The following is a 25684-nucleotide window of genomic DNA, read 5'->3' on the forward strand; positions in this document are numbered from 1 at the left end:
TAATGTTTGTACGTGCCATGTCATTGCTGGGGCTCAAGAAGTGGAATGTCCACAATTGTTGTAATTGAAAACCATAAATTTATTTTTAATATTTTATTCCGTTTTCATGTCCCAGATTAAAAGACAGGTACAAAAAAAATGAACACATGTGGAAATAAATCAAGCAGCAGTCATTGGAATAACCTATTGAAAGGCTCAGCCCACTACCACATCCATTAAAATATTTGAATAGTCAATGTTAAATATGTAGGCTACGATTATGATGTTAAGTTGGTTTCAAATCCCAGACAGAATCAACATGTCTTCTACCCCCAAAAAACTTGCATTCCAATTCATTTTCATCTCACAACACACTATTCTGAAATCTCAAGTTTTTTTTACATAAAAATCATCTTAACTACATGAGAGACGACAACTCAGTGATTGAAGAAAAGGCAGAAAGTGAATAAAGTGTTTGAACAGGGCTGACTCAGTGACATTTCTTATGTCGCTTTTTAATCATTTTGTCATCATCTCCATTAAAACAAATCAAATCCGTTTTGTCACTCAACCATGTACATAAGTGCACCAGTGGGTGAAAGTATACACCTACTAAATATCACTGTGCTTCATCATTTGAGAAGAGGGCTCTCTGGGAAGAACGCTCAGACTTCCTGTTTCTTTATTCCTGGTTTCTCCTGATCTTCTGTTCTGGCAGAATTCTGGGGTTCCTCCTGGGGTTAAAAAGTGGGTCATGTCAATGAATATGAAACCATGGTACCAAGCATTCTAGCTAGCTACACTACCTACCTAACAATCTCATTGTTTGTTTGTGTTACTGACCTCATACATTTGGCCAATATTTGCCAACACTTCTACAGAGGTTTGAGGTCCAAGTACCACTGCTACCACAGCTTGAGAACCATCGGCCTACAGGAAAGTCTTCTGTTTTGTTTGGGTCATTGCAGCATGCACAAATAATCTGCTTCTGGTTTGCTAGGGTTTGTTTCATAAACTATTCTGAAATTTCATAGACAGCTTTGTGTTGTTGTGTTATTATGAGGGACTTTATGTATTGAAATATGTGCAGTATGAAATACGTACAGTATGAAATATATGCAGTATGAAATAAAGTAATTTCGTTTGACTTATTTACAGATTCACTTACATGTGATTCTGGGAATTTGATGCTCCAGTCATCCTTAATGGCCTTTATAGTTTCATCAGTTTCATCAGTCTCCTTCTTATAGTAGATCCTGATCTGTTGCTGTGAAAAGCTCTCTGGCCTGAGGTATAACACCTGGTAGAGGTTACAGTTGGTTTGAACATGTCTTTCAGTAGTTCTGCACTCAAGTGTTCCAGTACATTCAATACTTTAACCATAGAAGTGAGTGGTAGGATGTTCTATTGACATCAGCATGGTTCTGACCTGGTCTTTGGAGATTTTGAAAGCTTTGGTTGGGTTGTCCTTTTTGTAGAAGCGCATTTGGTCAATGGGGTCGTCCTTCTTCATCCCATAGTCAATTTTGATGACCTGAAGCAGTTTTACACAGGTAACATGACCTGAGGCAGTTTTACACAGGTAACATCACTTGATGCAGTTTTACACAGGTAAAATCATAGGCTGAGTGATAAAATATCCAGGTCCTCATGCCTAAAATACTTGAAAATATATTCTTCCCATCTCAAGGTAGTAAAGGACCAAAGTTATGATAAGGAACTATGTAACTTTGCAAAGAGCATACATTCCACCAATAAAGACATGTAGAGCAATGGGTTAAAATACGTCTTTAAATTGTTTTAAAAAGGGCCAATGTCTGGACACTTACACGGAGTTCAAAGTCATTTGGATCCAAATGATTTTCACTCGCCACATCACTTTGCCATTTCTTGATCTTGTCCATGACCTCGTCCTCCAAATTGTCCTTGTCCTGGAAATGAGACATTGCTACTCCTCTGGCTGATGATGACTCCTCTGGCTAAATGACCAAACTTCTTACCTTTATACCCCCACACACCTTTAAGATCTGGCCCACACACTTGTAGAGACGTCGGTGGGTGATTCTCTCTAGAATCTTTCTTGCCTTATCCAGGTCAGAAGAGGGGGAGTAGAGGATCTGCTCAAACACATGGTCTTCATGAGGAGAGAGAGAGAGAGAGAGAGAGAGAGAGAGAGAGAGAGACAGAGAGAGAGAGAGAGAGAGAGAGACAGAGAGAGAGAGAGACAGAGAGAGAGAGAGAGAGAGAGAGAGACAGAGAGAGAGAGAGAGAGAGAGAGAGAGAGAGAGAGAGAGAGAGAGAGAGAGAGAGAGAGAGAGGAGGAAAAAGAGGGAGAGAGAGAGAGAGAGAGAGAGAGAGAGAGAGAGAGAGAGAGAGAGAGAGAGAGAGAGGAGGAAAAAGAGGGAGAGAGAGAGAGAGAGAGAGAGAGAGAGAGAGAGAGAGAGAGAGAGGAGGAAAAAGAGGGAGAGAGACAGGTTTTGGTGTACCTCTTTTGTTATCCCCGGCAAGTTGGAGAAAATGCTACGAGAGCATGAGGCTAATCTGAACCTGTGAGTTTAGAGTAGACCTCCATGTCAAATACGGTGTCTGACATTCTGAACGTTTTCACCCCAGATCCTTTAATCAAGATGTGAGGATTTGCTTCGACAAGGGCATCTCTGATCCTGGAGAGCCAAAGCAAATTGATGGTGACAAGAAAACATTTGAGTCACAATGTAGAAATTACATCTAAGAGTGAACTTTTATTTGACCTCTTGTACAGCACTTTGTTCAACCATGGTTGTATTTAAACATGCTCTATAAATATTGATTGATTGAACGGTGGTCTCCACCCTCTCTCTATTTATACATTTGACTTCCCACATGAAGCCATATGTGATTATTATGTGAGCACCTGCTGTACAATACTCACATGAGCTGAATGGCTTCGACCACTCTGTGCTGGTAGGCTCGTCTGTGGAGGCTGAATCTGGTGTGGAACATGTCATACAGGTTGTCCACTTCCTATTGAGAGAGACATCAGTAAAGTGAACCTTTAGAAGTCATACCCTATTTGAAGATAAAGGGTTTGCCTGGCTACAAGTAGCACCTTGTCTCTGGCACAGATCTGCGACATCTTCTTCCCATCCACCTCCTCATCCACCTCACAGACTCGGGCAAAGTTGATAAAGCGGTCATGGTCAAAGTTACTCTGAAGACCTAGGTAGTAAGAGTCCCTGTATGTTTGACAGAAGAAAATGTATAAGAACATGTTTAGGAATGCCATTTCAAAGACCTATGAACAACTTTGACAAACAAGTGGTTGAAAGCATGACATACCTGGCAAAGTAGTCCCATTTATCAACATCAACACCGTTTCTCTTGTTGGCTATGATTTCGTACAGGAAGGACTTCTTCTCTGGTCTGCCTTTGTAAGCCCACTGGAAACAGCAGAAAGCGATGCTCATTGACCTCTGTGGGGTGTCTTGAGACTGATTATTGGCTAATTAGGCTGACAGTGTGTCTAGCAAAATGGCCAGCTGATAGCCTACACTTGTTTAATTTCCCTTAAATCTTTTGCCTCTTAAGATGTTGTGTTTCACTCTACTTTGAATAAAGTGAGCAATAGATTTGTTCATAGTTCTATAGGTCACTCATTTATGAAAGTTTTGTCTACATCATAGAACATAACTACTAGGCATTAGGTTGATTTAATTGACACAGTGATATGGAGGGCAAACAAAATCTAAAATTCAGAAAGTTGACCAGTGTCATACTGTCATAGAGAGCTACAATCAAACAGAGCTACAGAATGTAAGAGTAAGAGACTATTAATTTTCTATACATGTGCTGTTTTCTTTCGCGTGTGGAAGATAATTTGTGAGTGCTAAGTGGTTGGGTGATAAATTACATTATAATAATAGTCCTAAATGTGTTGCGTCTCCTTGTCTTGTGGTTGCCTTGGTTTCCCCCCTCACTATTGGAGGACTGAGTAAGAATACCCAATTCCACTTCAGAATACCGAGAATCATCCAAAACAACCAACAAACAAATGTTTGTAAAATGTTGATAGTTCCTGTTTTATACAGCTAAAACAGCCTGGGGTCAAAATGACCATGTGTCCTTGACCATGTGTCAAGGACATTGAAAACATATCATCATGTTAATATTGTGTTCACCCAGTTACCCATTAAATGAAGAAAAGCCATTAAATAAGAAGTCAAAATAAGTTATATCAAGCATGCATAAAGAGGCGTTAAACATTTAATGCAATCAAACTGATCCCATTCAATTAAGGGCCATTCAACCCTGTTTTGGCTCATGTTAACTTGTATAATTAACAAGCCTATGTATTCCTGGATAGGAACCTTGTGGTCGAGAGGGGAAGAATTCAGTAGTAGGAGAAGAGAGAGACGCACTCAGGTTTCTAAACGTTTTTCACTCAAGATCACTAAATATTTACCAGTTTGGACAGGATGTGTATTATTATCTTAATAATCATTCAAGTGTTCCTATTTTTGACTAAATGTATTGTAACGAAACTGACTGCTGTCACTGTTACCTTCCCAGGGGTTTTGTCAATCGGTCCAGCAATTTGTTCCTTGATGAAGTCCAGGTCTTCAGGCAGGACCAGACCATGCTGCTCCATCTTCAATTCATTTTTGTCGACAAGGTGGTCAAACATGGCCACGGACGCATCCTCGTGCTGAAGAAAAGAAGATTCTGGTGAACAAAGTGGAACCCATATGCACATACACACGTTTTGCCGACATACACTTGTAAAGACAAATGTATTTTTGTATTCAGTCCTTCACCATGACAACAAAAATACAGAGAAACCAAAGCAGAATGGTTTCCTGCACCTAAATAGTTTAGCATTATGGGACTGGATCCCTGTCCTAACTTGAAATGGGTCACATTTTGTTGTAGGGAATGCAAATATATCTGACCTAAAATAATCGTGCAGCAGTAATTGAAACCATTTTTATAGAAGACCAGATATTTGCAATTGCTTCAGTCATTATGAAACATCTGGGAATCACTGGCTTTAAAAACCTATTCAGTTGACAACAACAGGACGCACACAAATAAAGCCAGTGCATTCCCATAAATGTTTGCCTGTGTATTATAATAAATATTGATTTGGGGGGTTTTGATGGAGAAAGGGAGACGGAACAGTTTTTACCTTCCATTTCCTTCCTGTAGAGACTTTGGGGATAAACATCCCATCAAACAAATGGGAGAAAGGGCCATGTCCTGGTAAAATCAATATGTTGGAGGTACAGAGAGAGAGATTGTTAACTCAAGATGGAAAACATGAGTGTATTTGTGTGTGAGAGAAAGGGGAATAGATATATCTTGAGAAACAACATGAGCTTCCTCACAGGTGAGGAAAACATATTCAAGTCAGAATGAGTCTTGTATGACCCAGTGGGAAAGAGAGTGAGTGAAAACAACATTTCATTCTCAGCACTTTCTGCCACACCTTGAAATGAAACTCTGCAGTTCAGTTCATAGTGAGTGTACAAGGTTGAGTGTGTGTGTTTTCCTCACCCAGGTCGTGGCAGAGGCCAGCGATCTGCACACAGAGGAAGTCTCTGCAAGAGATTTGAAGTTCTGGCTGCCGCTCTTTCAGCTCCCGGACCAGTCTCCCTGCCAGGTGACTCACTCTAGACCGACACACACACACACAACTAGTTAGCAAACAACACCTAAATCGTCCAGTATCATCGCCAAAACATTTGAATGTCCTACCCTATGGAGTGCTCAAAGCGGTTGTGGGTCGCCCCAGGATAGACATAGCAGGCCCCTCCAAGCTGCTTGATGTAGCGAAGTCTCTGGAACTGGGGTGTGTCAATGATGCGGACCAGCAAAGGGTGCATTGGCACAAGCCCATGTATTGGATCGTTGAACACCTGAAAGAGTTGAAACAAAAGAAGGAATAATTATCATCCAACACTTTTATTCATCCCATGTCAATTGTGGTGATGGAATAATAACCGACCTTTGAACAACTCTAAACAACAATGGCCGGGTTTCCCAGATTCGTGAAGAAGCTCTTAACCCTTGTGTTATCTTCGGGTCATTCTGACCCATCAGTCATTGTGACCCACTGTCGTATTGCGACAAATTTACCTCATACAAAAACAAAGTGAAGCATTTTCTTTTAACTGTCGGGCTGTCTCAGACCCCCCACATTGCAATGGTTAAAAGAAAATTATTTTTATTTGTTTTTGTATTGGGTGAAATTGGGTAAACACAACGATGGTTCGTTGTGAACCTTTGGGTCATGTGACCCGAAGGCAGCACGAGGGTTAAGAGCTTCTTCACGAATCTGTGTTGAATGAATTCACGATGTGTGCTGGGAAACATAATGACCCCCAACTCGCAAGCCAGCGTTTCAACCGCAGGAATTTTTCACCTGTAAGAACTTACAGCACTGAACCTGTATGATTAGTCCAGTACTGGCAACCGATCTGTCAACGGAAATACTTTATGTGGCATATGTGGCATGCCCTAGTCATGCCACATATGAAGAGGAGAGCGGATACTGCCATGCTCCAAGTCGCCATCCGAGCAGACCGTCATGGGAGCTCGGAAAATTCCATCTGCTTCGACCAAAAATCTATTCGATTGAAAATCTATTTGAAAAAGGTGTAGCTTTTTCTCCGAAACAAAGACAGGAAGGTAGCAAATGTTTTGCTCCTGTCACGCCATGCCCTGATGTTACGGACACATTTGTATATCTGTACAATTGTGCCCTCTCATTCGTTTTTCAAATGTCCCTCTGTGATTGGCTTGTCAAACCTCAATCGTTGTCACAGTGCGCATGTCCTTGTCCAATCATATGTCTGTCCGTCTCTCTTTCAGGCTTCACTTGTCTTCCGTTCGTTAGTCGACTTGTTACCCAAACCGTGTTTGATCTGTTCTACCATCGGCTGTCCAGCGTGAACGGAAACTTTTTTTTTTCGTTTTTGTTTTCGTGTTTTCCCAGTGCTTCTGTTCTTATATTTACATGTATTCTTTGTTGTTGTTTTACTCGGCTTTACTCGGTATAGTGATTTTTGTTTCGTTTGGTTCATCACCCAGTGACGAGGGGATAGGTAAGCTGCCCATGGATGCCATTACATTAACATCTATGTTACACGAGTGCTACGTGTATTTTAGTTTAGGGATGTTTTTGGTTACGTGGTTAGGGCTTCTTTTGATAAATTAGTCCTACTTTTCTTTGGCACCGTTCGTATTTCCATTGTTCTCTGGAGTGTTTTTGTAAAATAAACATATGTAGCCTATTATTTTAAATTCGGTGTTTGCGGTTTACGTTATGGCTCCCTACACCTAGACGTAAACGAGCTCTACCCGGGGTCTTAACACCTGAGTATAGCATGAGCCAAATCGTGTGCTGGCTGTATAGGGTGTGGTGTTCAATGTAAACACCATTCATTTTATATTGTGTACAAATAAAAATCTAAATTTGAATTACATTTATTCAACATTATTTTAAACGTTATTTTGACAGGGGGTCATACTGAGACCAAGGTCTCTATGGGCTAGGCCAGGCTACTTTATATTGAAAGACAATGTCTGTGGGTTTATATAAACTATTTTATATTGGGGTCTAAACGACTCTGGTTGGTTTCACCATAAATATACATTTAGTCATTTTACATTTAGTCATATACCTAACACAAATAATGTTTACTTGAAATCACTGAAAACTAAATTATACCAGAATCAAATAATGATAGGTAAGCTTTTAAGTATCGATGTGGAATGTACTTGGTATAAAAGCTGCAATTTGTATTAAAGAAAAGTAGGCTATAGATTTTCGTTTAAAACAAGCAAAATCACTGTGACTTTCCTAAAATAATATGATAATCAGTCATTCTTTTGTCAGATTACTTTAATTACATATCTAGGTAATGTTTTAAGAAGAAAAAAGTTAAAATTCTGATTTGATGGTTTATTACAGTGGTAAGTATTATTGTCTGTATTCAATTTAACATACAAGGTAGGCCTTGAATGTTAAATATGCTGGTAGGATGAGGATTAAGCATTTATGCTGAGGACAAAATCCAGTGGCATTTGGAATCGGCAACCCGCAATGACTTGTATTATAAAATCTTTTAATAGAGCTGAACATTTTTCCCACAAAAACCTGGGAGTGATATACTCAATGTTGATGAGAAAGGGTCCATGGTTGGGTTGGTTGTACAGGTGATGGTCTCGGTATAAAACATGGTTGGGTTGGTTGTACAGATGATGGTCTCAGTATAAAACATGGTCAGGTTGGTTGATGATGGTCTCGGTATAAAAGTGGACCAGTGTTCTCTAGCTGCTACTTCTCTTTGCTCTCTTCTTCATTCAGTTTCTTTCTCCCTCCACTTTACAATTATCTAGGCAAATTAATATTTAAAACCTTTATTTTTAACATGTTTGCCTTTAATACAAATCAATTGCAATGTTATTAAATGTAAATTTCCTTGACCATGCTCTGATTTATCCAATGGATTAAAATACCTGCAAATTCAGCATATTTGGTTATACTTACATTGACATTTAGTCATTTAGCAGACACTCTTATCCAGAGCGACTAACACTAAGTACAGGGACATTTCCCCGAGGCAAGTAGGGTGAAGTGCCTTGCCCAAGGACACAACGTCATCGGCACAGCCAGAATCGAACCGGCAACCTTCTGATTACTAGCCAGACTCCCTAACCGACTCCCATATACTCTCCAGTTTAGTTCTCTTCCATCAGATCAAGGGGCAGGGGCGTTGTTAGATCCTTTTTACTGTATAAATCTGCTGTGCCCCAGTAAAATCAAAAGTTTGAGTTTTAACAATTTACTTTATTAGTCAGTATATTAATTTAGATTGATAATCCCGGAAAAAAATAAACCCAATATCCCAATCAACCCTTGTAAATGTGTTTAACCTAAAACACAAACTGATGCACGCAGAATTCCATGTCAGCGCGCTCTTCTGAGCTTGCCAAATAGCCACTGCAGCACACACACAGAAGTCCAGGTGTCGGACTCGGTACACAAGTCAGAATTCAGGTAGGCTAAGAAAACATTACAAAACTAAAGATAGTTTCTAAATGAGAGGCCTACCGATCATCTTATTTTGACTAAAACATAAAAACAATATGACATTGTTCATCGTTTGTAGCCTCCTGTGTGCCATCGTTTACCTACCTGCATATTCTGACTTTAAAGACGAAGATTGTGATATTTCTCTACTCAATCTTATTCCTTTGTCTCTTTTATTTCCATCACCACCCTCTCATTTCAACATCACATCCAGACAGCCTCTAATTCATCTTTCTGTTGCTATTGAAACAAACTTCACGTAGACCTATGGGGGTTTCTACATACAATATTGCACAGCATCTTTACCTATTAATAAAAAAAAAAAATACTAAAACATGATCATTGCATAAGACTCCTCTCAACACACTATTGGATTGTCTTCTTTACGCTAAAACTGTCAAGATCCTTCTTAAGAAAGAAGGCTATATTTACCTTTCCCTGCACATTGAACTGGCAGTCAATCGTGTTCGGCTTGTCCGGAGCCTGGTCAGCCAGAGTTGAGCATTTGGAGCAAATCATTTTGAGGAATGAAATAAAACGGCACTAGTGAACTGATGTGGTGAGGTAACTGATTTTCTGACTAACGCCAGGTATAGATGTAAGTGTGCTTTTATGCAGTAATGAGGACGACACTCCCATCTGCGGACGATCATTAGCCAACACCTCCGAATGTCTTTGAATACCATTTTAAGTAATCCGTAAATATTAAATTGTTTACTGTTCTTTGATACATGCTACAAACATAACATAATTCATTTATTTCAAGAATGGTTACAATGTATTGCAATGTCATTAATAGTAGGCCATGGATTAAAGAAACTTTATTTTCCATTGGCCTAAACAAAAGATTGGACGGGGCAGGATGGGCGCAGGAGACGGTGGAGACGCCGTGCACAACCCAGGAAGCGGCAGCCAGGACTCCTTTTGGACGGGGCGGCACGGTGGCGCCTGGGAGCGCGGACATAGAGGCGCCTGGGAGCGCGGACACAGAGGCGCCTGGGAGCGCGGACACAGAGGCGCCTGGGAGCGTGGACGAGGGGGCGCTTGGGAGTGCGGACACAGGGGCGGGGGATGGTGGCGGCCAGAAGTCCTCGGGAGGAGTAGGCAGTGGCCAGAAGTCCTCGGGAGGAGTAGGCAGTGGCCAGAAGTCCTCGGGAGGAGTAGGCAGTGGCCAGAAGTCCTCGGGAGGAGTAGGCAGTGGCCAGAAGTCCTCGGGCGGAGAAGGTGGCGGCCAGAAGTCTCGGCAGGGACAGCCTCAGTCGTCTGCATACTGGGCGGCGGCATTGGAACAGGACAGGACAGAGGCAGGGGCACAGGACAGGACCGGGTCGGGGCACAGGACGGGACTATGTCTGGGTACTGGTGGCAGGCAGCCGAGACTCCCCGGCAGGAACAGCCTCGGTGGTCTGGGTGCTGGGCGGCTCAACCTCGGTTGGTCAGCATCTGATTTCCCAGAAGTCATTGCAAGAACACGCATCTCAAATCATTCTCCATCTTCTCGCAAGTCGCAAGACGCTTGGCAAGAACGTTCTTCTCAAGAACGCAAGTAAGTTTTGTTAGGGTTAGGGTTAGGTGTGTTTGTGTTTTAGATGTGTGTGTGTGCTTGGCCCTTGACTGGCTGGGGCTCCTCGTTGTCGTCGGCGACCACTATGACAATGTCAGGGTAGTACTGCCGTATGCTGTCAATCAAGTCCTGTAATTTATCATAGCGCAGGAAGGTCTTGGTAGCGATGGTGACAAGGGAACTGATACCAGATACTGGGAAGAAATGAAACCGTTTATACAAAAATAGGTTGATTCCACTCTAAAAACGAAACATTTATTTTGACCCTGTTTAATTTCAGACAAACAACTGTATAACACACCTTCTTCTTTGAAGGCTGGTTTCACGAGTTTTGGGGTGATGACATGTCCAACAGTGATTGTAAAGACTGAGTGGTGTCCATGGGTTTCCATCTGAACTGGAAGAGCACAGGATATGGTCACTATGGATACAAACACTTATTAATCTTAACGTCTTTGTCACATCACAACAGTAGAAAAACAAAAGACGTATTTTCCATTCTGTCTTAAACAGGAATTCATTATTCCCAATCTATGTGTGTGTTGTACTGGATTCAAATGAATTTGTTTCATTTGAAGTCAGGTGGCTGAGCGGTTAGGTAATCGGGCTAGTAATCTGAAGGTTGCCAGTTCAATTCCTGGCTGTGCCAAATGACGTTGTGTCCTTGGGCAAGGCACTTCACCCTACTTGCCTCGGGGGAATGTCCCTGTACTTACTGTAAGTCGCTCTGGATAAGAGCGTCTGCTAAATGACAATGTAAATGTTTGTTTCACTTAGCGTCGGTACTACAGTATAGATAGTGAGATGCAAACCGGTTGCTGCAACAAACACAGCCTCCAGATAAGTGTATGGGTAAACACAGAGCCGTCACAGGGGCAGTGCGACACCCTGTGCAAACTTAACATGCTGTTAGCACCCACAAACAGGGTGCATATCCTGTTCAATAAGCCCTGTTTATTGACATACACTGTGATGCACGCCCAAGAATCACTTTCAACCTGCACAGTGACTTTCCATAATTCCAACAGCTACATATCCTGTGCGTGCGTGTGTTCTTGAGTGCCTTGCTGTGTGTGTGTTAAATGTGAACGTACACCCTGTATCCGTGGAGTTGATAAACATGCCAAAATAGATAGGATGAAAGGTTTAGGAAAAAAAATACTGAAAGTAGAAAAGAAAAACAACTTTGTGATTGCAAACCATAAGAAAACTTTGGGAAGATGACTTTGGGGAAGCAATGACAGAGGGTCAATGGGAAGCAGCACTTGATCTAGTACACACCTCCCCTCCTTGTGCCAGACACGGCCTAATTCAACTTAAAATCCTCCTTAGAGTGTACTGGACCAGGGCTAAATTGGCCAAGATTTTTCCTAGTGTTGACCCTGCGTGTCCCTGCTGTAAAAGTCGCCCAGCCGACCACATACATATGTTCTGGTCTTGCCCTTTTCTCAGGACATTTGGGCCAGACACATTTCAGGCCTACTGCAGCATGTTTGGTATACACATCCCTCCAAAACCAATATGTGCCATATTTGGTTTCACAGAAGAAACTCAATCTCTTAAAGGCAGGGCCTATGCTGTCATAGCATTCACCTCTTTGCTTGCTAGACGTCAGATATTACTCCTGTGGAAAGATCAATCACCACCCACATTCAGTAGATGGATGAGACATTATGTTTTTCCTGAAACTGGAGAAAATTAGATACACACCGGATGGTTCCATACAGAGTTTTGAGAGAACTTGGACCTCTTTCTTGACGTACTTTGAGAGCTTACAAACTCCTTTACACGAAACAGACTAGATGCTGATGCCCCCACCATCAATGTGTTAAAAGAAAACTCTGAAGCTCAGACACTGCAGGGGGTTTTCATAGCTGTTTGAAAATGTAAATGCCCTCTAAACTTGCAACACGGAAGACAATTTCCAAGAGAATCCAAACCCATCAAAAGACAGCGGGCAAACAATGTCTTGGCAAGAGAGAACGTCGTGGCTAAACAGCATTCCTTGAATCTAACCACTTCATTGACATTTAGTCATTTAGCAGACGCTCTTATCCAGAGCGACATTCCCCCGAGGCAAGTAGGGTGAAGTGCCTTGCCCAAGGACACAAAGTCATTTTTGCACGGCCAGGGATCGAACTGGCAACCTTCCGATTAACAGCCCGATTCCCATCTGACTCCCTATCATCAACGTCAACACTAGAACTATGCCTTTCTGATACTTGATCTTCTGCTGTACTTTCTACACACAAGGGCAAATCTGTCCTTCAACCAAAATCACTTGATGTTGTTGGAACTCGTTTACAGTCCCAGTGTGCTGCAACTTTACAGACTTGTTGACTCTCTCTCCACCCTTCCACCTCCACCTCCCAACAGTCACCCAAAATACAGCACATGACTTTGGGTTGTATGACTTTCGATGGTTTAGTGCGCGACGGCTCTTTGGTCACCAAGCCATCAAGTATGCCGTGGAGAAGGTTATGGGTGGGGTTGGAATGATGGGTGGCACATGAGAGCAGTTCCAAAATCTCTGTCTTTCATGTCAAAAGGTACTGTGCAACGTGGATGGATTGTTTTCATGGATTGCAGTTCTTCACCCATTGTCTCTGCTCAAACTTGATGTCTATCTGGCGAGCATGATATATTTTACTTGAGGTTTAACAAAATATTAATTTCTGATGTAGCTGACGGTATTTTTTATGGACTCGCGTATGTCTGCTGTCCTGGGGTGGAACACAGTGTTTGTGTAGGTGACAAACTGAAGCTGTCGGTTCAAATTCGGAAGATGTCTACTGGACATGCTTATGTGCATTTGCCCCGCCCCTGTGATGAAAACTGCATCCACTGTGGCAGCCACATCAAACGTACCCATGGTGGCAGTCAAATTCACCTATGAGAAAGCACCATGGTGATAAAATGCAAAATAAATGGAAAGTGATCAAGTCCAAACAGGGAAGTGATGCTGATCATACAGCACTTCCTAAAACCAAATTATACAACAAACAGAAAGAACTAGAACCTACCATGTATATGTCTTTAGGCAGTTCCTTCAGACCCAGCCCTTTGGGAAGATCAATAGTGAAAATCGTATTTATTCTAGAGAAAGAGACTCTTTCTTTATCCTCAAACCAAACTCATTATTATTCCTTCAGATGGAAGTCAACAGCACTTTAATGGTTGCAGAAGCTCTCTATTGTATGGTTTATTATCTGCTCTTACCAGGGATGATGATAGTCTTGAGGGGTCGTACCTCCAGTCCCTGAGTAGGGTACTGGAGAGGACTGTTAGCCTCTGCTATGATAAGAAGGTCCAGAGCGCTGGAGGACCTAGAGTTGTAATGGGGATGTACGAAAGCATCAATCACACGTAACAGTTACCTTCCATCAAATTCATATGGTTCAATTTGACAGCGGGAATTTACAAGGAATAGTGGATTTTTTTTTTCATGCGATGGAAACTGGAAGCGAGTGTGCATTGTAAGTGTTTGTGTGTAGGCCTGCATAACCATCCAATTAAATGCTGACATTTCTACCTTTGTCGATGATGACGTCTGTGTTTTTGTTTTGGAGTCAGGGTGGGGGCCAGGGGTGAATATTTCTGTGTGTACTGTTTTAATACCTCTTCTGGAAATGTCACACTAGTGACACGGTTAAAAGCAGGTGTTATCCTTGGGCCACAGTCACACAGCCGAGAGACAGATGCAGAAAATTGTTTTTTAATGATATAAAGGATAAAAATGTCCAAATACTAAAAACAATGTAAATGTCTCGTAGCCTATGGCTACTTTGGCGTATGTCCCCTCCGATCCAAGAACGCCGTCGGCTCCGCGCAGCACCGCTCCCCTCTTCCCTTAGACCACCGCCTGCAGTGCGTAGGCCTGCCTGGACAACAATAATAATTGGCTACTTTTGGTTCGCACAGTGACAAGTAACTGTGTAGGGGAGATTCAAGTACTTCCCTTTACGTTCAGCGGACGAGCCGTGGTTGTGCCTCCGGAGTCCGAATGGGAGCAGCGGAATTTTGATCGTCGCTTCTCTGTGCTCCTGCGTGTGTCCCCGTAGAATTCCTTCCTTCTGTTCAATCTCCGCTCCTTTTTGAAGGAGTTCCTCTCATTGGTTGGCCAATCAGTTGGGGATCATTTAACAGTGATGGGCTGCGTCCCTGTCAGCTGGGGAGTTCCCTCCCCCCGTCCTTGATGTCAAACAGCACACACAACACCATGCACACAATCACAGCAAACAATATGAAAACACCACAGCAAACAATAGTCAAAACCAAACTAAAATAACAGACAACATAGGCTGGCCAACTGACATCTGTGACACTTCCCCCCCCCCGTTTCTTTTGTTGTCGTCCCGACAGCAGGCCATATCTACTCTCCATACCTGTGGGGTTTCTGTCCTCTGCCTGGTCGTTGTGACCGTCTTAATACCTGTCCTTGCTCTGGCACTTCCTCCTGGACTAGGGGTAACCTTACTTCCTCTCCAACTACTGCATCAGGAACACCTGTTCTTGCATGAGGGGATACCACTCTTGGGGGCAAAAACAAAGGCATGAATAAAGGTCTACTTATTGTCCCATTTCCTTCGACCATACCTGGCCCTGCTGCTTCCTCAGATATAGCAGCTGGTTCTGAGGCAATTGTGCAGAGCATCAAGTTGTTACGATGGGTGATTCTTTCTGGGCCCTGCTGTCCTTCTGGTTTGATCCGGTACACCGGTTGACCAGGTTGGATCTGTGCCACCACAACGAATGGTTTGATCTGCCAACGTGGGGCCAGTTTGTCCTGATCGTGCCTACGAAAGTTACGAAGTAACACTCGCTCTCCTGGCAGAAGGGACATCCGTTTTGTTGTGCGGTCGTACCTGTCTTTATCCCGTTGTTGTTGTTTCTTTGCGTGGTCTGCCACATGGTTGTAGGCTTGCAAAAGTATTTGATGGTGGTGGTGGTGAACCCACCCCTCCAGATTGTATCTCCTTTCCTGGTGCGGTGCTCCTGTCACCACTTCCACCGGTAACCTGGCGTGGCGGCCATGCAACACAAAGTGAGGGGTTAAACCTGTAGTACTGTGAATGGTGTTATTATAAGCTTGTAGTAGAGCCGGGAGATGATCCGGCCAGTGTGGTTTCCTGTCATCCTCTAAAGTTGCTAGAAGGGACAGTAATGTCTGGTTAAACCGTTCACATGCTCCATTACCCTGAGGGTGATAGGGGGTGGTACGAGTCTTCGTACAACCATACAAGGAGCAGAACTGGGCCATGAGCTGGGATTCGAAAGCTGGGCCACGGTCAGATAAGATTCTCTCTGGACATCCCCAGGTCTGAATAACTGTTCGCCACAAAGCCTGGACTGTGGTCCCCGCCATTTGGTCCCTAGTTGGCACTGCCCATCCAAATCTTGAAGAAAGGTCAGTCATGACTAGGATATAGGGATAACGATCGTTAGGTCTCCCAAGGGATAAGTAGTCAATGACTATTGTTTCTAAGGGGTAGGAGCTCACAATAGGCACCAGCGGTGCCCTTACCTCTGGCCTTGCCTTGCTGTAGGTACATTGTGGGCAGCGTGCTGCCCAGTTCTTGATGTCATCGCCAAGTCGGGGCCAAAAGAAAGTTCTCCGCAGGGCCGCCTCAGTCCGAGTTGTGCTCATGTGTCCTGTAGCAGCATGGTACTTTTCCCACAAAGAAAAAGTGCAGGCGGGGGGCACCACAATCTGTGCCCGCCATTCTCCAGTGTGTCTTTCCTTAATGTTCCTACACAAAACCCCATCAGTTATTTGTAGCCTTACCCAGTGTCGCAACAGCCTCTTTGCTAGTGGGGCGGCCATCCTCCTCTCCAATGCATCTGGTTTTGTGCCCTTTTTGAGCCAACCGCAGACTAGTTTCAAGGTGGGGTCTGCTTGTTGGTGAGCCTCCCAGGTTTCATCCGGTTGGTCGGCTTGTGTCAAGGGGTCCACCATTTGAGCCTCGGTTACTCCCACCATCACTGCTCCTTCGCTCGTGTCTTCTCCAAATGGCAGCCTGGATAGAACATCTGCATTTTTGTTAGCCACACCAGGACGATACTTGATACAGAACTGGAAATTTGCCGTCTGTCCAACCCATCTTTGTTCAACTGCTCCCAGTTGGGCCGAGTCGAGATGCACCAAGGGGTTGTCATCTATGAAGCATGTGAAGTTTGCCCCCCAGAGGTAATCCTTAAACTTCTCAGTTACTGCCCATTTGAGCGCCAAAAGTTCAAGCTTAAACAAGCTGTAGTTGTGATCATTTCTTTCGGTTACGTGTAGGCTCCTACTAGCAAAAGCGATCACCCTTTCCTTTCCATCCTGTACCTGTGACAGAACTGCACCTAAACCCCCCAGGCTGGCATCTGTATAGAGATTGAAAGGCTGATTAAAATCTGCAAAGGACAGAATAGGGGCAGTAGTAAGGGCTTGTTTTAGTTGCTCAAAAGCAGACTGGCAGTCCGCTGACCAGATGATGGACTTTGTTCTCTTTCCCAATGTAGCAGTCCCAACTAAAAGTGCGTGCAGGGGGGCAGCCACTTTAGCAAATGCTGAAATAAACCTCCTGTAATACCCCGCTAACCCTAAGAATGATCTTACTTCCTTAACTGTGGATGGTGGAGGCCAATTCTGTACTGCTGAAATTTTGTCTGGGTCTGTTGATATCCCCTGTTCGCTAACAATGTGGCCTAGGTACTTGACCTTCCTTTGGAGAAGCTTGCATTTTTGCGGTTGAAGCTTGAGGCCATGTCTATCCAGTTTTTCGAACACCTGTTCTAAGTGAGTGAGATGAGAGTCAAAGTCAGGGGAGAAAACCAGTACATCGTCCAAATAGATGAGTAGCGTATCGTTCACCATTCCCCATAAACATCTCTGCATAAGCCGCTGGAATGTTGCAGGTGCGTTGCAGAGACCAAAAGGCATCCTATCAACCTATTGACCTTATAGAATACCATTTGATCTAAAGTTTATATAAGGCAGGGTTTTAGGGTTGTTCTGTATCACTCTGGTGAACGACCTGTGGCTAGCACCTCCTTCGTTATGACTGATCACAAAGTACTTTGTTAATTCATGATTTGTACAAGCAAAATAAATTTATTGTAACCGCCATCTCTTGACTTTTCAAATTTACACAGTGCCGCTAGAATTTTTCCATATCACTACTCCAGTGTCCAACATACTTTGTAAGAGGGTTCTCAGATCAGCAAAAAGACTTGGGGGTACGGGGCGGTACCTTTCTCTGCTAGGGGCAGCTGTTCCAGTGGGGATTTGGTGTAGCACTGCATCTGTCCGGCCAAAGAGAGTGTCCATCTTTTGTTGTTGTTCAGCAGTCAGGTTCTCCCCTTGGAGGGAGTGCACTGGGATTCCAGTGGGCTCCACCCCCTGCACCGTTCGTACGTCCACTTCCACCGTTCCTGGGGATGAAGGTCGAAGCACTAGCTCCCTTTCACCTCTGACCTGCTGGGGGTCAATTTGGTAACCATTGCAATGTGGGGGGTCTGAGACAGCCCGACAGTTAAAAGAAAATGCTTCACTTTGTTTTTGTATGAGGTAAATTTGTCGCAATACGACAGTGGGTCACAATGACTGATGGGTCAGAATGACCCGAAGATAACACAAGGGTTAAGATGATGCAGATGATGCAGTTCAGCTTCCACACTGCCTCTTTTGTGTCACTCACACATTTTTGAAATTCATTTCAGCTTGCGGGTATTTTCTCATTTCTCACTTTTATACTTTTTAAAATATAAAGGTTTTTGTGCAAATTATTCTCCCTTTAAAAGTAATGGTAAATCTTTTCAAATCATTGTTGGAATGCTGCTCCAGCCCCTTTCAAAAATACCTTTCGGTTGCTTTGAAGCTTCAGCTTATAACTTTCTACAAAATTTTCACTATTTCAGATTTTTTAGCATGGTCAGCTATCCCCATTCAGGTTTTCAGCATTCTCACTGCTGTTTCGCAGGAACAGCCTTTTCTAGTTATTTATTATTGTTTATTTTCGCCCCCCTAAGGATCAGTCAATATTTGGACTACATACACAACGGCGGTGTCAAAAGTTTTGTCTTGGTAGCGATTGAGTTGCTTGTATTTTTATTTACGTTCCGTTGCATGGTTTAGGCTGAAGTTAAGTTTTTGTGGCGAAAAGTGAAGCTAACGGTGGCTAATTTGCTAGCCACAGTCACTGACGTTACTAACGTCACTAACGTCACGAAAACACGCGTGACTACCTGTCGCAGAACATTCGTTTCGCATCTGTTAACTTGGGGGATAGCTAGGCTAACTATAGCTTTACTTCAAGGCAGCTGCAGAAACGCCACAAGCAAAGAGGCCAGGGTGATAACTATTTACTTTGTGATGTGAAACACAATTGTGAAATGTAATGTACAATATTAGCTGATATTATTAAGGAAGTAGGCCCACATCTACTTTCGGAAACGGTTTTCAATCGTTAAAATAAACATTCCTCACAAATAAATTTTCGTTGTAGGATTTATTATGACATTACATTACAAGTAAACGATGTTGTGGGTGAAATGATCATTACCTGTGGTTTCAAACCAGTGTTGCTCACTGCAACGCTGTAGCCTACGCGAGACACTACAAAAACATCTACTGTACACAGCTGTAGGAAGTCAAACGTTGACAGAACATGTTACTCCCCTTACTCAAATCAAAAGTCTATCTAACTACTAACCTTAACTTCATTGCCACAGCCAGGAACGTTAAATCCAATTCAACCAACGCAATCGCTACCAAGACGAACGAACACAGCAGTAGTCTAGTACTGTACCGTAGTAGTACAATTTACCGGGGCAGCTTCTCCACACAGGGCTATATCGCACTTGGCGTTGTTATAGTACTGACAATGATCGCTACCATTATTATGACATTAGATTACAAGTAAACGATTTGTGAGTGAAATTATCATTACCTGTGGTTTCAATCCAGTGTATCACTGCAACGCTGTAGCCTACGCGAGACACTACAAAAACATCTACACAGCTGTAGGAAGTCAAACGGCGACAGAACATGTTCGGCACTCCCCTTACTTAAATCAAAAGTCTATCTAACTACTAACCTGAACTTCATTGCCACAGCCTAAACTTTGTCAATCTGTTCATGAAAATAATTAATTTCAGCCTAAACCGTACAACGGAACGTTAAATCCAATTCAACCAACGCAATCGCTACCGAGACGAACACAGCAGTAGTCTAGTACTGTACCGTAGTAGTACAATTTACCGGGGCAGCTTCTCCACACAGGGCTATATCGCATTTTGCGTTGTTACTGACAATGATCGCTACCAGTGAGCTTTTTATGAATGAGCGATTTTCCACTAAATAAATGTCAAGCTTATTTACGTTTTTGGGGGCATATTTTCAGTTAGCAGATGGTACTGTTTGAATCGCGATTCCATCTTCTACTGCCGGTAACGTCGTAGAATAATCTTCAAAGGGGGTTCTTTATTAATGAATGAATGCAATATGAGTAGGCTAAATGCCTGAAAATATCACGAGAAGGGAAAACTTAAAAGGACGTTTAAGTCATAGAGATTAGGTCAATTTTTACACCGGTCTGCCAAATGTATTCGTTTTGATTCAGCTATGAGGCTGCCTCTTGCAGGGGAAATGAGAAGACATCATATTTAATTCTACACTTCACTCGTATTTTCAGTTGTAAATGAGCAGCACAAAAAAAATGCTTTTAAATCTATGTAATCTTTATAAATAATAAGTATGCATTTTAATATAAAATATACAGATATATCAGTTGTAAAAATTTCATTCAAAAACGGACCCCTGTGCAACCGAAGCAAGCAAGCACACCCTACAATTTCCCCAGAAATTGTACCCTCTCTAGTTCGTTTTGATTCAACGATGAGGCTGCCTCTTGCAGGGGAAATGAGAAGACATCTATTTCATTCTACACTTCACTCGTATTTTCAGTTGTAAATGAGCAGCAAAAAAATGCTTTTAAATCTATGTAATCTTTATAAATAATAAGTATGCATTTTTATATAAAATATACAGAAATATCAGTTGTAAAAATGTAATTCAAAAACGGACCCCTGTGCAACCGACGCAAGCAAGCACACCCTACAATTTCCCCAGAAATTGTACCCTCTCTAGTTGTGAGAATGCTGTTCAGCATTCTCACTATTGTTTTTCAACTTCTTAGTTCTTCCGCCGTTTTTGGCCTTTAACTCGTTCTGCATACTTTAACCGATTCCTACAACTTTTGTATCAAAACGTTCAGCTCCTTCAGGAGATGATGGCTATGACTTTTGGTATTTCTCACTTTTATACTTTTTAAGACATTAAGGTTTTTGTGCAAATTATTCTCCCATTAAAAGTAATGGTAAATCCTTTCAAATCATTAAAAAGCTTCCTCCTCTTTCAAACGTAACTACTTCAGCTTACTTTCAGCTAGAGACACCATTCAACCTTTAAAATGTTCACAAGACATTCAGCTATTCCCAAATGATTCAGCTCTTTCAAATGTTCAGCCAATTTTGAATTATGACAGTTTGAAATACATTAAAATGTTTGCTCCTTCTTGATTTTTATGAATGGGCAGCAAGCAGAGTGGCACACTCTGCTGGCTGCTCTTTTTCTGATATTCAACTAATTTGTCAATTCCTCTAACGTTCATATAGTTTAACTTACAGAAACAAGTTATACCTTAAAATGTAGGAAAAATTGTCCTCTTTCAGCCAATGTAACTACTAAAGAGCTCACATTTACAGATTTTCAGCTATGAGCCTTGAAGCGAGAGCAGCCTTTCAAATTCTCTCACTAACTTCAATGGAGAGGTGAGTAAAATCAGTCAGAGAAAGCAAGAAGGAACAAGATTTTGAAACTGCCGATAGAGTCGTATTTCTGACCGCACAGACATATAAAGGACATCTCTGGTTTCGGCAGAGTCTTGGGTCTCGGAAAATATCCTTATATTTTGGATTGGACGTATAGTTTTGCGTCTAGGTCAACTTGTTTGAGGTGTGGATGCTAGGTAAATGTTCGTTTTTCTCTCTGCCTAGCTCGTTAGCTATCACAGCTGCGCCATCACCGTGGCAACCAAACAAACAAGCACCAGGAAAGCAAAAGGAACACGTTTTTGAAACTGCAGGTAGAGTCGTATTTCTGACTGCACAGACATATAAAGAATATCTCTGGTTTCGGCAGAGTCTTGGGTCTCGGAAAATATCCTTATATTTTGGATTGGATGTACAGTTTTGCGTCTAGGTTATCTTGTTTGAGGTGTGGATTCTAGCTACATTTCTCTTATTCTCTGCCCTCAGCGCGTTAGCAATCATAGCTGCACCATCACCGTAACGGCAGACACGCACCACTCAGTCTCTCACACAGGTGATTGGTACGTTTACTTGACCATGAGAAACACGATTACTAGCAATTGTCGGTTTATGCCAATAATACGATTACTCCGTTTACATGTGTAATTAGTTATGCGATTACTCAATAAACACGTCTACATGATTCTTTTTTATTAATCGTTGTATGCTCCACGGACAACTTGCACCATCATCCTTCTGCAACAAAGTGTCGCCTTGTCTTCCTGTATCGGCCCTACTGCTGTATGTTTCATTCCATCAACACATTGAATCCAACTAAGAAAGCCGAGTAAACGCATAGGCTACTAATACTGTAGGTGAGGTTACTTAGAGTTCTTAAAACAAAGATGATTTATTATCTCACACTTTTTATATATCTTTCAGTTTCAAATCACTTAACATCTGATTAAGGAGCACAACACATGGCAACACATTCAAATGGGCAGAGCACACCACCACCAAGTCCCAACCTCATGTCTCACCCTCCCTCTCACCTTCCTGTCTGAGAAACCTGTTGCTAGGCTACCCAGGCTCCGTTGCCCGGTAACCTAATCTCTGTGGTTTCCTGATGGGTGGTGCTGGGGTTAAAGGAAGAGGGGGACCTTTTATTGACCCTCATTAGGACATGAACAGGGGCTAGAGCTGTGTTCTCCTCTATAAGTGTTTCCTGTCCAAATAACCGCAGGATTGATAGCAGTCGCCGACCGAACACAAAATCAAACGACAAAAAGCGAATCTACCGGGAAGAGAGCCAAGTCTCTTCTTATCAGTGTCTCATCAGGGACGTATTAGACGAGCATTCGACCATACAATGAGTGCAGAGCAGGCACATGGGGCCAGAGGGTTGCACCTTAAAAAATAAATGTTTTTTTTAGGCTCGCAGTGTGCACAAACATAAAACTTTTATTGGAAGACTTGTTTTTGGTTCAAACTATTCATTTCACCAGGAGATGGTGCTGTATTCCTAACTAACCCATTGGAATTGACTCTCATTTAATACATGTGCAACTGTCTGTACATGCATAAAGGTGTGCCTTTTATGATTTAGGGGAAAACAATCCTTACATAGTGGTTGGATAGAAAGGTTTGCCAATAATGCATTAATAATCCTGTGTTCTTAATCGAGTGTTCTCATGCAAAATGTAGACCCATATGAAATGTAGTGTTAGCAGGGCATAATACAGGAATGATACAGGAAGCACTTGGTTTACTAAACCCACTGAGACCAAAGAAGTCCAGAGCAAAGCTCTGAGTAAAAAAACGACTTGGTTGCAAATACGTTTTTCAGGCATCACCACATCCTTATTTATCTTGTTATCTTAATCTAGTGTTCTTATGCAAAATGTAGACCCATATGAAATGTAATGTTTATTTAAAAGGAAGGCTTGTTAGCAGAGCATATTGACAGTACATCTATTAATTTTCTCATTAATGTTAGCTGTGCTCAAAACCATTTTAACCCTTCTCCGCTCAGTGAGCTGTGTAGACATTCTAGCACGCTGGGTCTGTTGACCAGACGCATCACACAACACCTGTCCTCTATGAATACAATGACTAGTTACACAACGACATATCCAACACATGTAGCTGCCAAGGGGGGGATACATCTTTCCTGTTTGCTTGCACACACCTTGTGTGTATATATTTTTTACTGGGGCACGTGCCCGAGTAAAAACCCCAAAACACAAAAGTGTCCTTGATAATTCACCAATAAGATGGGTTCACGAGTTCAGTAACACACCAGCGATTGAATAAATGATATGTTTTTATTGAAGCAGGTCTGGTAGCAGAGCCAAGCCCGAATCAGTGGAGGAGGCTGGTAGCAGAGCCAAGCCCGAAACAGTGGAGGAGGCTGGTAGCAGAGCCAAGCCCGAATCAGTGGAGGAGGCTGGTAGCAGAGCCAAGCTCGAATCAGTGGAGGAGGCTGGTAGCAGAGCTGAGCCTGGTGCGGATGGTGGAGGCTGGTAGCAGAGCCAGTCCTGGGGTCCTGAGGAGACGAGAGTGTGATTACTGGGATGCTAGGGAATGGATGATGATGTGAGGGGTGCCCACAGGGTTGTATTTGTATTGTACATTTGTGTAAAAGTTGTATTTGTCCCCGATCTTGTCTCTTCGCTTTCCAAATGCAATCAGCTGCTCACAGACTGACAGAAGCTATAGATCAAGGCCAATACAAACATTTATCAAAAAGTGTGCATGTATTATCAAGAAAAAACGGACCCTGCTCAACTAGGTGTACTTGTTGACGGTGAATGATATTTTGACTCAATTATGAATTATGCATAATTAGGAAAGATGAAACAAATCTTTCAAAAAGTTGAGATGGGCCTGTCTAATGTTGTGTATGTTCTAATTTGGGTGGAGAAGAATACCAGGTTAAATGCCAGACCAAGTTCTTTTTAGTTTAATAAGAATTTATGCAAATCAAACAATGAATACAATACACCGACGGGTCTCAATCTAGATCGGCGATACCAGTCAAAGTTACCAGTCTCGCTTCATAGAGTAGAGAAGACAAAGGCCTTTGTGAGAACAGTCTTATCAGAAGTCTTAAAGAGAGTTCTGCCTAGCCAAGTTCTGCCTGACCTGTCAGTTCGTGTACCCCTTCTGGAAGGGAGGTGTTTGTCAGGTGATTGGCCACCAGTCGATGGGGTGAGGATGTCCTCATCCTATTAGATTTTAGAGGAAGTCTTTGGGCAGTTAGGTGGACCAGGGGGCAGACCTAAAGGTCAGATGATGTCCCAGTGGCAATAGAATCCATCCTCCTCCGAGCAAAGGGATTAATCCTCCACCGCCTAAAACCAGTTCTGTCTCCCCCTCTAGACCCACAGAGTAGTGAGACCTCATGTATCTTTTATCACCTGGTGTTGACTCTTGGTGTTCTGTTGTGAGGCCCATTGTACGCATTGTACACTGTCCCATGGTGCGGTCATGGTGCGGTCATGGTGCGGTCATGGTGCGGTCATGGTCCGGACATGGTGTGGTCATGTCCCGTCATGGTGTGGTCATGGTGCGGTCATGGTCCGGTCATGGTGCGGTCATGGTGTGGTCATGGTGCGGTCATGGTCCGGTCCTCTCGCCCCCCCCTGTCAGTATGCTGACTTATTGCATTCTTCTTCTCACAAAAAGATACATTCTCTTGAGATTGACCCTTTTCTCACTCTCCCAGACACAGTCACATTCTGGTGCATACGTTTGGAATATATGTTCATCACTATCATTACTGATTTTATCTGAGAGCATTGATTATATCTGGAATATATGTTATTACACATTTTGGTATATCTGAAGCATTGATTGTCTTTTTATGTAACAAAGACATCGAACATATGAAATAGCAGCATAAATTGGCAGCATAGATTTAATTCCTCCACAATAACCACAGGTTACCTCACATTGGAGGCCACTAGCCTGTGTATTCATGCCATGATTTGAATATATTAAATAGAAAACATTTTAAACATTGGCAACACTTCATATCAATTACCATGTAACTGCATAGCAACATCCTTTTTTAAACATTGTTGATATATAGGAATAATTAAATGGAATTAAGTGTTAGCAGTATGTGTTATTAAAGTGAAAGAAGGCACAGGATGTGGGAGGGGTGGGAGGGGTAAGTGGATGTTGTAAAGGGGCAGTTGAAGATTGAGTTACGAGATCAACATTATCACCCACTTACCCCTGGTTATCACCAGGTGTGCCATTTTCAACTG

At 42.6% G+C, this 25684-nt stretch overlaps 3 protein-coding genes and 1 long non-coding RNA gene across 7 annotated transcripts; 1 reads left to right on the forward strand and 3 right to left on the reverse strand.

Annotated features, from left to right (window-relative positions):
- Window positions 1-55: 55 nt before the first annotated feature.
- LOC134018486 (deoxynucleoside triphosphate triphosphohydrolase SAMHD1-like) lies at window positions 56-9624 on the reverse strand. 4 transcript variants are annotated; one of them, XM_062458443.1, is made up of 15 exons: window positions 9485-9624; window positions 5713-5873; window positions 5512-5627; window positions 5144-5214; window positions 4520-4663; window positions 3298-3398; window positions 3068-3194; window positions 2891-2982; window positions 2527-2642; window positions 1998-2113; window positions 1809-1910; window positions 1409-1513; window positions 1148-1279; window positions 823-909; window positions 56-713 (listed from the first exon to the last, which is right to left on the reverse strand). In XM_062458443.1, exons 1-15 carry the CDS (start codon window positions 9569-9571, stop codon window positions 645-647), a joined length of 1626 nt encoding a protein of 541 aa, XP_062314427.1. In that variant the 5' UTR covers window positions 9572-9624; the 3' UTR covers window positions 56-644. The 4 variants fall into 4 exon arrangements, with proteins under 4 accessions (XP_062314427.1, XP_062314426.1, XP_062314429.1 ...); XM_062458442.1 differs by having other exon boundaries at window positions 1980-2113; XM_062458445.1 differs by lacking the exon at window positions 9485-9624 and adding an exon at window positions 6394-6488 and having other exon boundaries at window positions 1980-2113.
- A 204-nt stretch (window positions 9625-9828) lies between these two features.
- On the forward strand, window positions 9829-25654 carry LOC134019537 (keratin, type II cytoskeletal 2 epidermal-like). Its single transcript, XM_062460498.1, has 2 exons — window positions 9829-10598; window positions 23744-25654. Exons 1-2 carry the CDS (start codon window positions 9829-9831, stop codon window positions 23934-23936), a joined length of 963 nt encoding a protein of 320 aa, XP_062316482.1. The 3' UTR covers window positions 23937-25654.
- LOC134018491 (beta-1,4 N-acetylgalactosaminyltransferase 1-like) lies at window positions 10623-11122 on the reverse strand. Its single transcript, XM_062458457.1, has 2 exons — window positions 10918-11122; window positions 10623-10810 (listed from the first exon to the last, which is right to left on the reverse strand). Exons 1-2 carry the CDS (start codon window positions 11006-11008, stop codon window positions 10638-10640), a joined length of 264 nt encoding a protein of 87 aa, XP_062314441.1. The 5' UTR covers window positions 11009-11122; the 3' UTR covers window positions 10623-10637.
- LOC134018495 (uncharacterized) lies at window positions 13307-14057 on the reverse strand. Its single transcript, XR_009929944.1, has 3 exons — window positions 13836-14057; window positions 13640-13677; window positions 13307-13506 (listed from the first exon to the last, which is right to left on the reverse strand). It is a non-coding gene; the product is annotated as an uncharacterized LOC134018495 (long non-coding RNA).
- Window positions 25655-25684: the final 30 nt, after the last annotated feature.

Source organism: Osmerus eperlanus, chromosome 4 (assembly GCF_963692335.1).
Source record: "Osmerus eperlanus chromosome 4, fOsmEpe2.1, whole genome shotgun sequence".
In the NCBI taxonomy this organism is placed as follows: domain Eukaryota; kingdom Metazoa; phylum Chordata; class Actinopteri; order Osmeriformes; family Osmeridae; genus Osmerus; species Osmerus eperlanus.

Bases quoted from the DNA above. Each gene is read 5' to 3' on its own strand.
- LOC134018491 (XM_062458457.1), bottom strand. From the start codon at position 11,008: ATGGAAACCCATGGACACCACTCAGTCTTTACAATCACTGTTGGACAT. The intron at 10,811-10,917 runs GTGTGTTATACA...ATTTCTTCCCAG, and splicing joins ACCAGCCTTCAAAGAAGAAG to TATCTGGTATCAGTTCCCTT.
- LOC134019537 (XM_062460498.1), top strand. From the start codon at position 9,829: ATGTATTGCAATGTCATTAATAGTAGGCCATGGATTAAAGAAACTTTA. The intron at 10,599-23,743 runs GTAAGTTTTGTT...TTTTTATTGAAG, and splicing joins CGTTCTTCTCAAGAACGCAA to CAGGTCTGGTAGCAGAGCCA.
- LOC134018486 (XM_062458442.1), bottom strand. From the start codon at position 9,571: ATGATTTGCTCCAAATGCTCAACTCTGGCTGACCAGGCTCCGGACAAG. The intron at 3,399-4,519 runs GTAACAGTGACA...TGCTGTTTCCAG, and splicing joins TTGACAAAACCCCTGGGAAG to TGGGCTTACAAAGGCAGACC. The intron at 910-1,147 runs GTAAGTGAATCT...ACTTTCCTGTAG, and splicing joins TCAAATTCCCAGAATCACAT to GCCGATGGTTCTCAAGCTGT.